The sequence below is a fragment of the Papaver somniferum genome, chromosome 1, assembly GCF_003573695.1.
Source record: "Papaver somniferum cultivar HN1 chromosome 1, ASM357369v1, whole genome shotgun sequence".
In the NCBI taxonomy this organism is placed as follows: domain Eukaryota; kingdom Viridiplantae; phylum Streptophyta; class Magnoliopsida; order Ranunculales; family Papaveraceae; genus Papaver; species Papaver somniferum.
This window is the reverse complement of record NC_039358.1, coordinates 244,819,253-244,831,640: the sequence shown is the minus strand read 5'-3', so window position 1 is coordinate 244,831,640 and position 12,388 is coordinate 244,819,253. Positions and strand designations below refer to the sequence as shown.

The following is a 12,388-nucleotide window of genomic DNA, read 5'->3' as shown; positions in this document are numbered from 1 at the left end:
GGTTTCCCACGATCAACACTACACCACTCCTTATTTTCACTCCTTTATTTCCTTGTTCCAAACTGCAGCAGTTTTGAAGAGATTACATGAAGCTAACTGCAAGTTGTTTTCTTTATCTGATGTTAATCAAGCAAAATCCTTTCATTTCCTTGAAACTAATATCCCAAAAGGTGAAAGTGCAAACAGCTGATTACAAGGTATTGTCCTACTAAAATCAAATCTTTTCTTATATTTTTTATGGGTCATTCTCCAAATTCATTATTCATACCACTCTGATCAATGGGCTGGCGAATTGGGTAATGCATATATGGTGCTTGATAAAATGTCAATTAATGGGATACTGCAGATTCTCACACTTACAGTATATTACAAAAACATTATGTGTTTTCTTTACCTGTGGTTTTGCGTTTCTTTATTTGTTGTCTTTTGTATGTGTTGCGTCATCTCGTTCTTTTTAGTTGTTTTTCTAGGATTTGTTTAAGTTAAGTACGGGATAGGGCTATCAGATGTTAGAGAGACCTATGCATTGGCCACGAAGGAAGACAGGTCTGTTGTGAATATTTAAGCTCTTGCAGGAGGAAAATTTCATAACAGTTTGAGTTGAATTCTTCCTTCGATTGCTAATTGTCTTGAACGGATCTGATATTTGGAATAGTGAAAATGCTTCATTTTAACAAATAATAGCCGGCCTCTCGTTAGTTAACCACATTTTCACGCTAAAAAATCGAATATAAATCTATTTTAGAATACATGGATGTTGTCCAGTAGCACCTAGGTTGCAGTAATAGCACCTTGGATTTGGTTTATATAGACCTACAACGGTTATACACAATGAAAAGATGTTGGATTATATTCTGATCATCATGTTTATAAGCTGTACTTATGATAAACAAATTGTTTACTTCATTTTTTCGTGACTGTAGTGTTTGATCAAAAAAATTGATAAAACAGTGACACCAATTTAGTTACATTTCAGGAACTTCTGGAAAAGTGTATGCAGAGAGGTAAAATGCCTTTCAACTCCAGGCACACCAAGCTGCTAATGCGGATGCCACACATGCGATGTCAGAGACTTAAATGCGAATATACGCACCAAGTATATTCGCGTAAAGGTATTTCATTGATCTATCCCTATTTTTGATCAATTTCTTATATTATTAAATTCTGGTTGCTTTGCATGAATTTTTTCTTTTCAAAATAACCTTCTCTGTCTGGAAAAAACAACAACAAAGTGACTGGTTGTCAATTCCAAAAAAAAAGGAATGTATTGACGATGGTTTGTTTAAGAAACATGCACATATGTGATAGAATCTCGATAGTTATTTAAAATAGTAGTAATGTTGATGCTAAGACCAATAAAACACATTAAATTTTTTCCAAAGTTATGGGTATTAAATTCTAATTTAAACTTTTAAAGTAAATAAAATTTTAAAGTAAATAAAATAACTGAACCAACTAGTCTTCAATGTCAGTGTCTTCATCATTCACCACAACTTCCTCTTCATCTGGTAAGTCATCAGTATAGTCAAATAACGTGTCATCTTCCTCCTCTTCATCATCGATTGAACCATCTGTAATTACAAAGTCTACATCTATCGTTTCATATTCACCATCATCATCTCGTTGTAGTTGATTTTCTTGAATATCGTCCGCTTCAACAGTTGTTAACAACGTCGACTCCCCACTCTGATAGGCCTCACTAACATCAGTGTGAAGATCATCATTTTCCAATTCTTCGGAGTCCTCAACCACTAGTACAAATCTTTACATTGGCCACACTTAATCACCGTGTCCATAGGCTTTTGGTCATGGATTTTTTTCACTCCAAAAATGTGGCATCAGGTGCCGAGACAAAAAGGTATCCCTATGGCTGCATAAACTTTGAGTGGCTATAAAATATGATTAACCATGGCCATAACTCTAAAACCGTGTCTATATGGTACTCAATATTTTTTTGGTAGTTAAGCATTTTCACTATCACCGTGGCCATAGGATCCTTATAGACACACAATTTAATTATATGTGGCTAAAGTTTACCTTAAAGTCACGTAAATTTTATTATAGTCGTGGCCTTTGTCATCAATTGGACACGCAAAATTCATTTTATCATGGCCAATTCATGAGTTGCGGTCACACTAATTTTTCTCAACCATGGCCATCTCTATCATTTGGACACACGGAAAATAATTTAACATGGCTAATACATGATTTGTAGTCACGTTTAATCTATGGTACCATGGCCATCCATATTTTTGGACACATGATAAACATTTTACATGGACAATTAATAAGTTATGGCTACTAAAAATTTGTAGCACCGTGGCTAAATTTTTTCGAAAGACACATCAAGTGTGTTGAATGTAGCTATTGTTCACCTTTTGGATACATCAAGTGTTTTCAATGTAGCTATTGTTCACCTTTTGGACACATCAAGTTTTTTGAATGTAGCTATTGTTCAACTTTTAGACACATCAAGTGTTTTCAATGTAGCTATTGTTCACCTTTTGGACACATCAAGTTTTTTGAATGTAGCTTTTGTTCACCTTTTGGACACATCAAGTGTTTTGAATGTAGCTATTGTTCACCTTTTGGACACATCAAGTGTTTTCAATGTAGCTATTCAAAAATCACCTAAATAACCATCCATAAAAAATTAATGAAGACTACAATTAGAATTGTACCAAAATAATTTCATTTCACAATATAATAAACATCTCAATCTGATAATTGTGCAGTAACCTTGAGAAAACAAACTTTCAAAGAGAGACTTAAAAGTTTAAACATCCAAATCCTATAGTCCACCTATTTCTATTAATAATTAGGCTGCAGTCTTGAGTCTCTGCTGGATCTCCGAGACTTTAGTTCCCCGCTCTTCATATATGAAGGTTTCTTCTTCTTTGTCTTCTTAGTGTTTGGGTCAGAATCATATTCATCGTTTGGGTCAGAATCATGTTCACCGGGGTCTGAAAGTGGATGGCCCTGCAGCAAGCCAGTGGATGTATAATTAAGGGAAAAAACCATGTTAACAGTTATATGGTCAGGATGCAGAAGGTAATAAACATGTATAATAAAGCAACTTACACTAGAGCAAGAGATCACAAACTCTTTAGGCCAAGCTACTATAGATTTTTCAGCATCCTCTACTGTTTTGAGATGAGTAGATGGGACTGGCAAACAATGATTCTTTAATATCGACTTTTCAACCGTCACTCTGACACAATCATCCCGGAGTGGATCTCCATGAACCTTCTGACCTGGCACTGATGGAAGAACCGAACCCCATGCAATGATATTTCTCAGTGAAGCATGAGCCAGTTTGCATTTACCAATCTGCAAAACAGAAATGTTATATTGACATCAACAGATTCAAATCTCAAAATGCTTAAATGCCTGTGAAAAGGACATACCGTTGAAAGTTCAGTTTTGTCTTTCGATTGAGAATTGTCTGGTGAACTAAGGGGTAGATGCTCAGATGCAGGAGACTTTTGTTTGTATTTTCCAGACTACAAAAATATACGCTATATTAACATCAACAAAAAATGGAACTCTCAAAGCACTATATATTTTAAATACCTGCAAAAGAAACATACCATTTGGAGTTCAGAACTATCTTTCGATCCCGTAGACTGAGATACATTTTCAGATTCAGGGTCATTTCTATTTGTATTAGATTCATTCCTTTCAGTCGGAGAAATGCTTGTAACAGGGAATTCAAGCATAAGAGACTTCTCTCTAATAGGAGATTTCTATATAGTGCAGTTGACATATTAGATACTGCAGAATTATTAGGAAATACATACTTAATCAAAATTACTTGGATGATGTTAAACATACCCGTGCCTTTTTGCTTTTGATTTTCTTTTTCAATATGCCTTGAGATTTTAGCTGAGACATTAAGCTGCTCATCATTTCTTCTTGTGCCTTCATTGCTGCCTTCATTTCCTTCATTTCTGCATCCTTCCTATCTCTCTCCATTTGGTTCGCGCGTCTTTCATCTTCCAGTTGTTTCTTCAGTTCAATGTGCTCCTTGGATGCTCCTTTCCGTGGCAGGTGCCAGTACGTTGTTGGAGTCACTCCCTTGCCTATACATCTTACACGCCCAGCATGTTCTTCCCCAAACACAAGGGTGATAGAATCATTGCCTGGTTGTTTTCTCAAAGTTCCATCTTCCAGCTGCTTATCAAAATCCTCCTGCACAAAAAAAGAATTAAGGGATTAGAAGTGATAATCAATTAAATCAAAATTATTTTCACATTTACTCAAGCACAAAACAAATAGCTAGATAGTTTCAGTCGTCTTACAAGCTGAGCTGCTTTTTCCCTAACATCATCGTCATCGTATTCTCCATTTTTGTTTTGATGTGCCTTCCTCCATAGTAAAGACCGTGAAGGATTTTCATCTTCAAGGATCTCTTTCTCATTAATCTAGTAATTATAAAATACACAAGAAGAAAAATTAGATAGATAATACTATAATTTAAACTGGAAATAATAATAATTTTGTATAACAAACTGGACTTACTAATTTTTCCAACAGCCCTGCATACCCTGCTCTTCCCGTCCTGTGGTTATATTTGTGGTTCTTACGCGCCTTAGCTCCCCTAATGGACAACTCCTGAGCATACAGATTTAAAGAATTTCATTCATAAAAAAGTTAGACTAATTAATGAAATTAATATCAATATTTCCAAACTAAAACGTGCAATATACAACCTTGCATTTATCAGACAACCTCCACTTTACGAACTTGTCCCATTGTTCTTGGTTCACAATGACACGATATTGTTTAGGAACAGTATTTAGTTTAGCAGGTTTACCCAAATTGGGCACTATGAACTTTACATACAACTTTCTTCTGAAGTTGCGCAAATGTTCCCCAAAATATTTCATAATTTGTCTTCTCATAGTCTCCTCAATTTCATAAAACCGCTGCCAAAATATGGAGATGTTAACGGCAGGTAACAAATTAATAACAAATATAGTATTAAAAATCAATATAGATCAGCATATACATACCAATAGTTCGTGCCATAACTTATCCCTCATCACTGAATTCACTTCCTTCCACTTCAAGTGCCTTAGACCAACGTCTCGACGTACCAATACACCCATGTAACTAGCAATTTCAGCTTTATATTTCCCCTTAAATCGACCAAACTTATCAAATTCTATCACATGCTTCTCGCCGTCAAAATTTTTCTTTAGCTTCTTCAATCTTGTTAAACCTCGAACATTATTCTCCTTAGACTCTACTGTATTGTTTGGAGCTCCTGTGTCTTTTTATAGTTCAAAAACCCAAAATAAGAGTAAACATGGTGTAAGAGTGTACTCATATTTTTTAAGTCCAAAGCAAACAAAAACAGACAAGCTAGTATAGCATTACCAGGCTGTTCAGGACTTTCAGTCGATTCATCATCAGAACTGGAGCTATCACCATCGGAACCGGTGCGACTACCATCGGAATCTTCGTCTTCATCCTCTGACTCTCCTAAATTCTGCAAGGCTTGAGCCTCCAGGGCTGCAGTCTCATTTTCAGCATACTCATCATCATCATACTCTGGCTCCCAACTCGAATTCTCTTGTGTAGTCATATAGGAAACTGCATATACATGTATATGATTCAATCAAATAAGGTCTGAATTCTTTTCAATCAAAAGTCAAAAGTTATTAAGCTAGACAAAAAAATTAAATAACAGTCAATTAACATGGTCTTGATTATGTCAGTACTAACATGGTCTTGATTAGTATGATTAGATGCAAGAGCAGGATGCCGTCTCAGAATTGTTAAAAGATATAACAATTAAAAAATTATTAATCGCTGAGGTTTTTACTAGAGCATTGAAAGAACTCAAGCAAGACTCCAGTTCAAACATACACAATTATGTAAACCTACCAAGTTCCCTAAAAACAAACGACGGATGCCGATCTCCGACATAATTATAATCCCATTATACAAAATGTCAATGACTCGGGAGTATACACGACAGATGGAAGCTTACTGACCAGCTAAAGTTGATGAAAATGAGATAAAAATGTGATTTCTAGTGGTTTCAGGGAGAACCACAGAAGTTTAAACTATTGGTTTGCAATGTGAAAAACATTCATCAGAATAGACAGATAAAAAAACCAAGGAATAACATTCAATTGACCTAGCTCTGACATAATTATAATCCCATTATACAAAACGTCAATGACACGGGAGTATACACGACAGAGAATGTGGCCAGCTAAATGAGATAAGAATGTGATGTCGAGTGGTTTCAGGGAGAACCACAGAAGCTTAAACTATTGTTTGCAGTGTGAAAAACATTAATCAGATTCATCGGAAAAGAAAGAAAAAAACATAAAAGAATAGCATTTCCATAACCATAGAAGACTGAGTTGTTATCCAGCCACTATGCAACTTAGAATACAATCTGCATAAAGATCCTAAGCATAACATAGGAAAAGCTTAAACATGCATGCACACCATTGTTCTTCTTAATAAGAAATAAACAGGTGCATAAACCCTGCTTTCAATGAATCAAAAATTAAGAATTAGGGTTTGAGTCAAAACTTAACCTTTGAATCAATTGGGTCTGATTCAAAAATTAAGGTTTGAATCAATTAGGGTTTGAATAACTAAGCTTTTTAGACGAAAGAAAGATTGAGAACAGGATATACCTTTATAAGATTTAGCCATGCAATTCCTCAACACCATACGGCCCTTTATAAAGTCGCACAGATTGAATAATCCCGCCGAAAATATTTTGCGTTTCATTTTCATCCCGCTCAAAATTATTTAGGGTGAACTGAAAAATCGATTGAGTTTGGTCTACGATTTCCTTTTTTCGGAAAAATCTCCTAAGAAAATACCATTTGATTTTGATCCTACGGTAGACCTAAAAATATTTCCAAACTTTAGAAATCCGATTTCCCTTTTTACTCTAACAAATCTCAATGTTTCCCTGATTTTAAGCCTAGAACTTTATCCCCTTTTTACTCTGCTTAGGTTTCTCTAGTTCTCTCCGCTCTGTAACTCTGGTTTAGGAGGAAAGATAAAACGAACAGAATTTTGAGGTGTTACATAGCGTAAGATAAGAGGTTCTTCCCTATTAATCTAACTATTGGTTGGGCTTGTGATAAATATATTCACCGTTAGATTTACTATGGACATCCTATTCGATGCATTTTGAAATAACATAAGTAAAATCGTAATGGACTGGGCTGGAGTGTTAGCTTAAACCATGTAATGGACTGGGCTGGAGTGTTAGCTTAAACCATGTAATTGACTGGGCTGGACATAAATGTGGCATAAATTTTTCATTATTTTTCATTTTTTACTTAAATTTTTTTTCATTTTTTTCTTTTTACTTTTTTTTTTATTACATAATCAAAATTTAGTTACATAATCAAGACTCGACACTTCACCTGAAATATTGATCGATTCGAACGAGTTCGAGTAAAACTGATGAAAACGGAACTTCGTCCTTTGGAATCGAGACACGGAAAAATTTAGTTATTACATAATCAAATTTAGTTATTACATAATAAAATTTAGTTATTACATGATCAAAATTTAGTTACATAATCAAGACTCGACACTTCACCTGAAATATTGATCGATTCGAACGAGTTCGAGTAAAACTGATGAAAACGGAACTTCGTCCTTTGGAATCGAGACACGAAAAATTTAGTTATTACATAATCAAAATTTAGTTATTACATGATCAAAATTTAGTTACATAATCAAGACTCGACACTTCACCTGAAATATTGATCGATTCGGAACGAGTTCGAGTAAAACTGATGAAAACGGAACTTCGTCCTTTGGAATCGAGACACGACAAAATTTAGTTATTACATAATCATAATTTAGTTATTACATATCAAAATTTAGTTATAACATGATCAAAATTTAGTTACATAATCAAGACTCGACACTTCACCTGAAATATTGATCGATTCGAACGAGTTCGAGTAAAACTGATGAAAACGGAACTTCGTCCTTTGGAATCGAGACACGACAAAATTTAGTTATTACATAATCATAATTTAGTTATTACATAATCAAAATTTAGTTATTACATGATCAAAATTTAGTTACATAATCAAGACTCGACACTTCACCTGAAATATTGATCGATTCGGAACGAGTTCGAGTAAAACTGATGAAAACGGAACTTCGTCCTTTGGAATCGAGACACGGAAAAATTTAGTTATTACATAATCAAAATTTAGTTATTACATGATCAAAATTTAGTTACATAATCAAGACTCGACACTTCACCTGAAATATTGATCGATTCGGAACGAGTTCGAGTAAAACTGATGAAAACGGAACTTCGTCCTTTGGAATCGAGACACGACAAAATTTAGTTATTACATAATCATAATTTAGTTATTACATAATCAAAATTTAGTTATAAAATGATCAAAATACATAATCAAGACTCGACACTTCACCTGAAATATTGATCGATTCGGAACGAGTTCGAGTAAAACTGATGAAAACGGAACTTCGTCCTTTGGAATCGAGACACGACAAAATTTAGTTTATTACATAATCATAATTTAGTTATTACATGATCAAAATTTAGTTACATAATCAAGACTCGACACTTCACCTGAAATATTGATCGATTCGGAACGAGTTCGAGTAAAACTGATGAAAACGGAACTTCGTCCTTTGGAATCGAGACACGACAAAATTTTATATTACATGATCATAATTTAGTTTATTACATAATCAAAATTAGTTATAACATGATCAAAATTTAGTTACATAATCAAGACTCGACACTTCACCTGAAATATTGATCGATTCGGAACGAGTTCGAGTAAAACTGATGAAAACGGAACTTCGTCCTTTGGAATCGAGACACGACAAAATTTAGTTATTACATAATCATAATTTATTTATTACATGATCAAAATTTAGTTACATAATCAAGACTCGACACTTCACCTGAAATATTGATCGATTCGGAACGAGTTCGAGTAAAACTGATGAAAATGGAACTTCGTCCTTTGGAATCGAGACACGGAAAAATTTAGTTATTACATAATCAAAATTTAGTTATTACATGATCAAAATTTAGTTACATAATCAAGACTCGACACTTCACCTGAAATATTGATCGATTCGGAACGAGTTCGAGTAAAACTGATGAAAACGGAACTTCGTCCTTTGGAATCGAGACACGACAAAATTTAGTTATTACATAATCATAATTTAGTTATTACATGATCAAAATTTAGTTATAACATGATCAAAATTTAGTTACATAATCAAGACTCGACACTTCACCTGAAATATTGATCGATTCGAAACGAGTTCGAGTAAAACTGATGAAAACGGAACTTCGTCCTTTGGAATCGAGACACGACAAAATTTAGTTATTACATAATCATAATTTAGTTATTACATAATCAAAATTTAGTTATTACACGTTCAAAATTTAGTTACATAATCAAGACTCGACACTTCACCTGAAATATTGATCGATTCGGAACGAGTTCGAGTAAAACTGATGAAAATGGAACTTCGTCCTTTGGAATCGAGACACGGAAAAATTTAGTTATTACATAATCAAAATTTAGTTATTACATGATCAAAATTTAGTTACATAATCAAGACTCGACACTTCACCTGAAATATTGATCGATTCGGAACGAGTTCGAGTAAAACTGATGAAAACGGAACTTCGTCCTTTGGAATCGAGACACGACAAAATTTAGTTATTACATAATCATAATTTAGTTATTACATGATCAAAATTTAGTTATAACATGATCAAAATTTAGTTACATAATCAAGACTCGACACTTCACCTGAAATATTGATCGATTCGGAACGAGTTCGAGTAAAACTGATGAAAACGGAACTTCGTCCTTTGGAATCGAGACACGACAAAATTTAGTTATTACATAATCATAATTTAGTTATTACATGATCAAAATTTAGTTACATAATCAAGACTCGACACTTCACCTGAAATATTGATCGATTCGGAACGAGTTCGAGTAAAACTGATGAAAACGGAACTTCGTCCTTTGGAATCGAGACACGACAAAATTTAGTTATTACATAATCATAATTTAGTTATTACATAATCAAAATTTAGTTATAACATGATCAAAATTTAGTTACATAATCAAGACTCGACACTTCACCTGAAATATTGATCGATTCGGAACGAGTTCGAGTAAAACTGATGAAAACGGAACTTCGTCCTTTGGAATCGAGACACGACAAAATTTAGTTATTACATAATCATAATTTAGTTATTACATGATCAAAATTTAGTTACATAATCAAGACTCGACACTTCACCTGAAATATTGATCGATTCGGAACGAGTTCGAGTAAAACTGATGAAAATGGAACTTCGTCCTTTGGAATCGAGACACGGAAAAATTTAGTTATTACATAATCAAAATTTAGTTATTACATGATCAAAATTTAGTTACATAATCAAGACTCGACACTTCACCTGAAATATTGATCGATTCGGAACGAGTTCGAGTAAAACTGATGAAAACGGAACTTCGTCCTTTGGAATCGAGACACGACAAAATTTAGTTATTACATAATCATAATTTAGTTATTACATGATCAAGACTCGACACTTCACCTGAAATATTGATCGATTCGGAACGAGTTCGAGTACTAATTTAATTTTAATCGAATAATTTATAATTTAATTTTAATTGAATAATTTATAATTAACTATAATTTAATTTTAATTAAATTTGTGTGGGGAAATAATTTAACTTTAAAAAAAAAAAGACAAACACATGCTCGGTTTTGATGTTAACAATGTAAAATGGGTATCTTCTCAAACAGGCATGTACGCCTATCAGTTCATCCCTAAAATCTCTAAATCACTTCATCCATATCTCTCTATCTTAAGGAAAAAAATTCTCCAACTGATATTCTGGCAGAAAATAAGGGGATTTTTAGGGAAGATTTAGTCTTCAATTTTGGAAATATTTCTGCACCTCCATAGGATGAAAATCTGATGAAATCAAGAATATTGAGAACATCTAGCGGTAATAATCCCAGTCAATTATTTTTTTATTTGAACCCTAACCTTTTTATTTTGGGGTTGAAATCAAAAGAAATAACTTTTGGGCGGGATTATTGCCCCTTGATGTTTTAGAATATCTATAGATTCAACCCTAAAATCAGTCTGATTTACTCCCATCTTAGGTATGTTGTAGCATTCATTCTTAGATTGCTGAAATTCTCATTATACTAGATGATTTTTGCGTAGTAATAAGTGTTACTATGTTAGCTTTTTGAATTTTGTTGTAACCCATTGCACTCTGTGTTAGCTTCATCTGGTTCCCTTGATGTTAGTCAACATTGATGCTCTCTGAATTTGTTAGTCCTGACAATCTCTTTTGAGCAACCAGGTACTTGTGAGGCTGAAATACAAACCAAGGAGGGGGTAAGAAGGAGCATCACAATATGTGGTAGTGCCTAAACCCAGTTTATACTGGAGGTATCATTCTCAAACCTTAAAGTTATTATCTCTGATAATTATCATGATAGCTTGTTGAACTGTAACCTCATTGTAATTTAGTTAAACCTCTGAACTTTTCATGCTCTGTCTTGAATGATATACCCCATGTTTGCCTGAAATGTTGTTAACTCCTGCAACATATAGAATCTGTTGAGTAAAGTTTGTGTCTGAAGTTTGTGCACTAAAATTCTTTTTCGCTGCAGTAAAGTTTGTGTCTATTATTTTTCCTGCAACATATAGAATCTGTGCTCACTACTGCTTTGTTGTTCAGTACATCATGTTGAATCTGTGAGCATGTTTCATAGAACTTATCTGGTGATGTTATCCTATTAGAGGGACTAGTAAAATGGGTAGCTAAATGGGTGATGTATTGTAGCTGAATGGGTGATGTTTCATTCAATCTGGTGATGTTTCATAAAACTAAATGGTTGATGTTATCCTATTTGTTTTTGAATCTGTAGCTAAATGGGTGATGTATTGTAGGTACATGTATTTGTTTTCAATCTGTTTCAGGGCTGCAGCAATTCATTCTCGTGAAATCTCCCAACTGCGGCTGACATACAGACCCTTCAGTATGTGTTATTCCAAAACTTGAAATGACTCCATTTACTGAAAGTACTAGACCAATTTTCCTGAGTTAATACTGGATGTCTGATTATGGGTTTATTGGTAATTTCAAGACTTGTATGTCTAAATTGTCAAGTTAGGGGATAACTATTATTTTGAAATGAAACATATTTATTAGTTAATGCTAAGCTTGTATTTCTGAATTGATTTATCAGTTTTTGCTTTCATTGGAGTGCAACTGATGGATCTACTGGTCTCTTTGCGTTTCAGAATGGATAAATCCTGGATGAGTACTGATAGAACGAAGAAACG

General features: G+C 33.8%; 1 protein-coding gene across 1 annotated transcript; it reads right to left on the bottom strand.

Moving 5' to 3' along the window:
- Positions 1 to 1,455: 1,455 nt before the first annotated feature.
- LOC113275527 (glutamic acid-rich protein-like) lies at positions 1,456 to 6,759 on the bottom strand. The gene is made up of 6 exons (XM_026525060.1): positions 6,663 to 6,759; positions 5,383 to 5,517; positions 5,106 to 5,275; positions 3,408 to 3,503; positions 3,104 to 3,330; positions 1,456 to 1,762 (listed from the first exon to the last, which is right to left on the bottom strand). Exons 1-6 carry the CDS (start codon positions 6,757 to 6,759, stop codon positions 1,456 to 1,458), a joined length of 1,032 nt encoding a protein of 343 aa, XP_026380845.1.
- Between the last annotated feature and the right edge of the window lie 5,629 nt (positions 6,760 to 12,388).

Bases quoted from the DNA above. Each gene is read 5' to 3' on its own strand.
- LOC113275527 (XM_026525060.1), bottom strand. From the start codon at position 6,759: ATGAAACGCAAAATATTTTCGGCGGGATTATTCAATCTGTGCGACTTT. The intron at 5,518-6,662 runs GTATATCCTGTT...ATGAGACTGCAG, and splicing joins CATGGCTAAATCTTATAAAG to CCCTGGAGGCTCAAGCCTTG. The intron at 5,276-5,382 runs GTAATGCTATAC...AACTATAAAAAG, and splicing joins TGAAAGTCCTGAACAGCCTG to ACACAGGAGCTCCAAACAAT.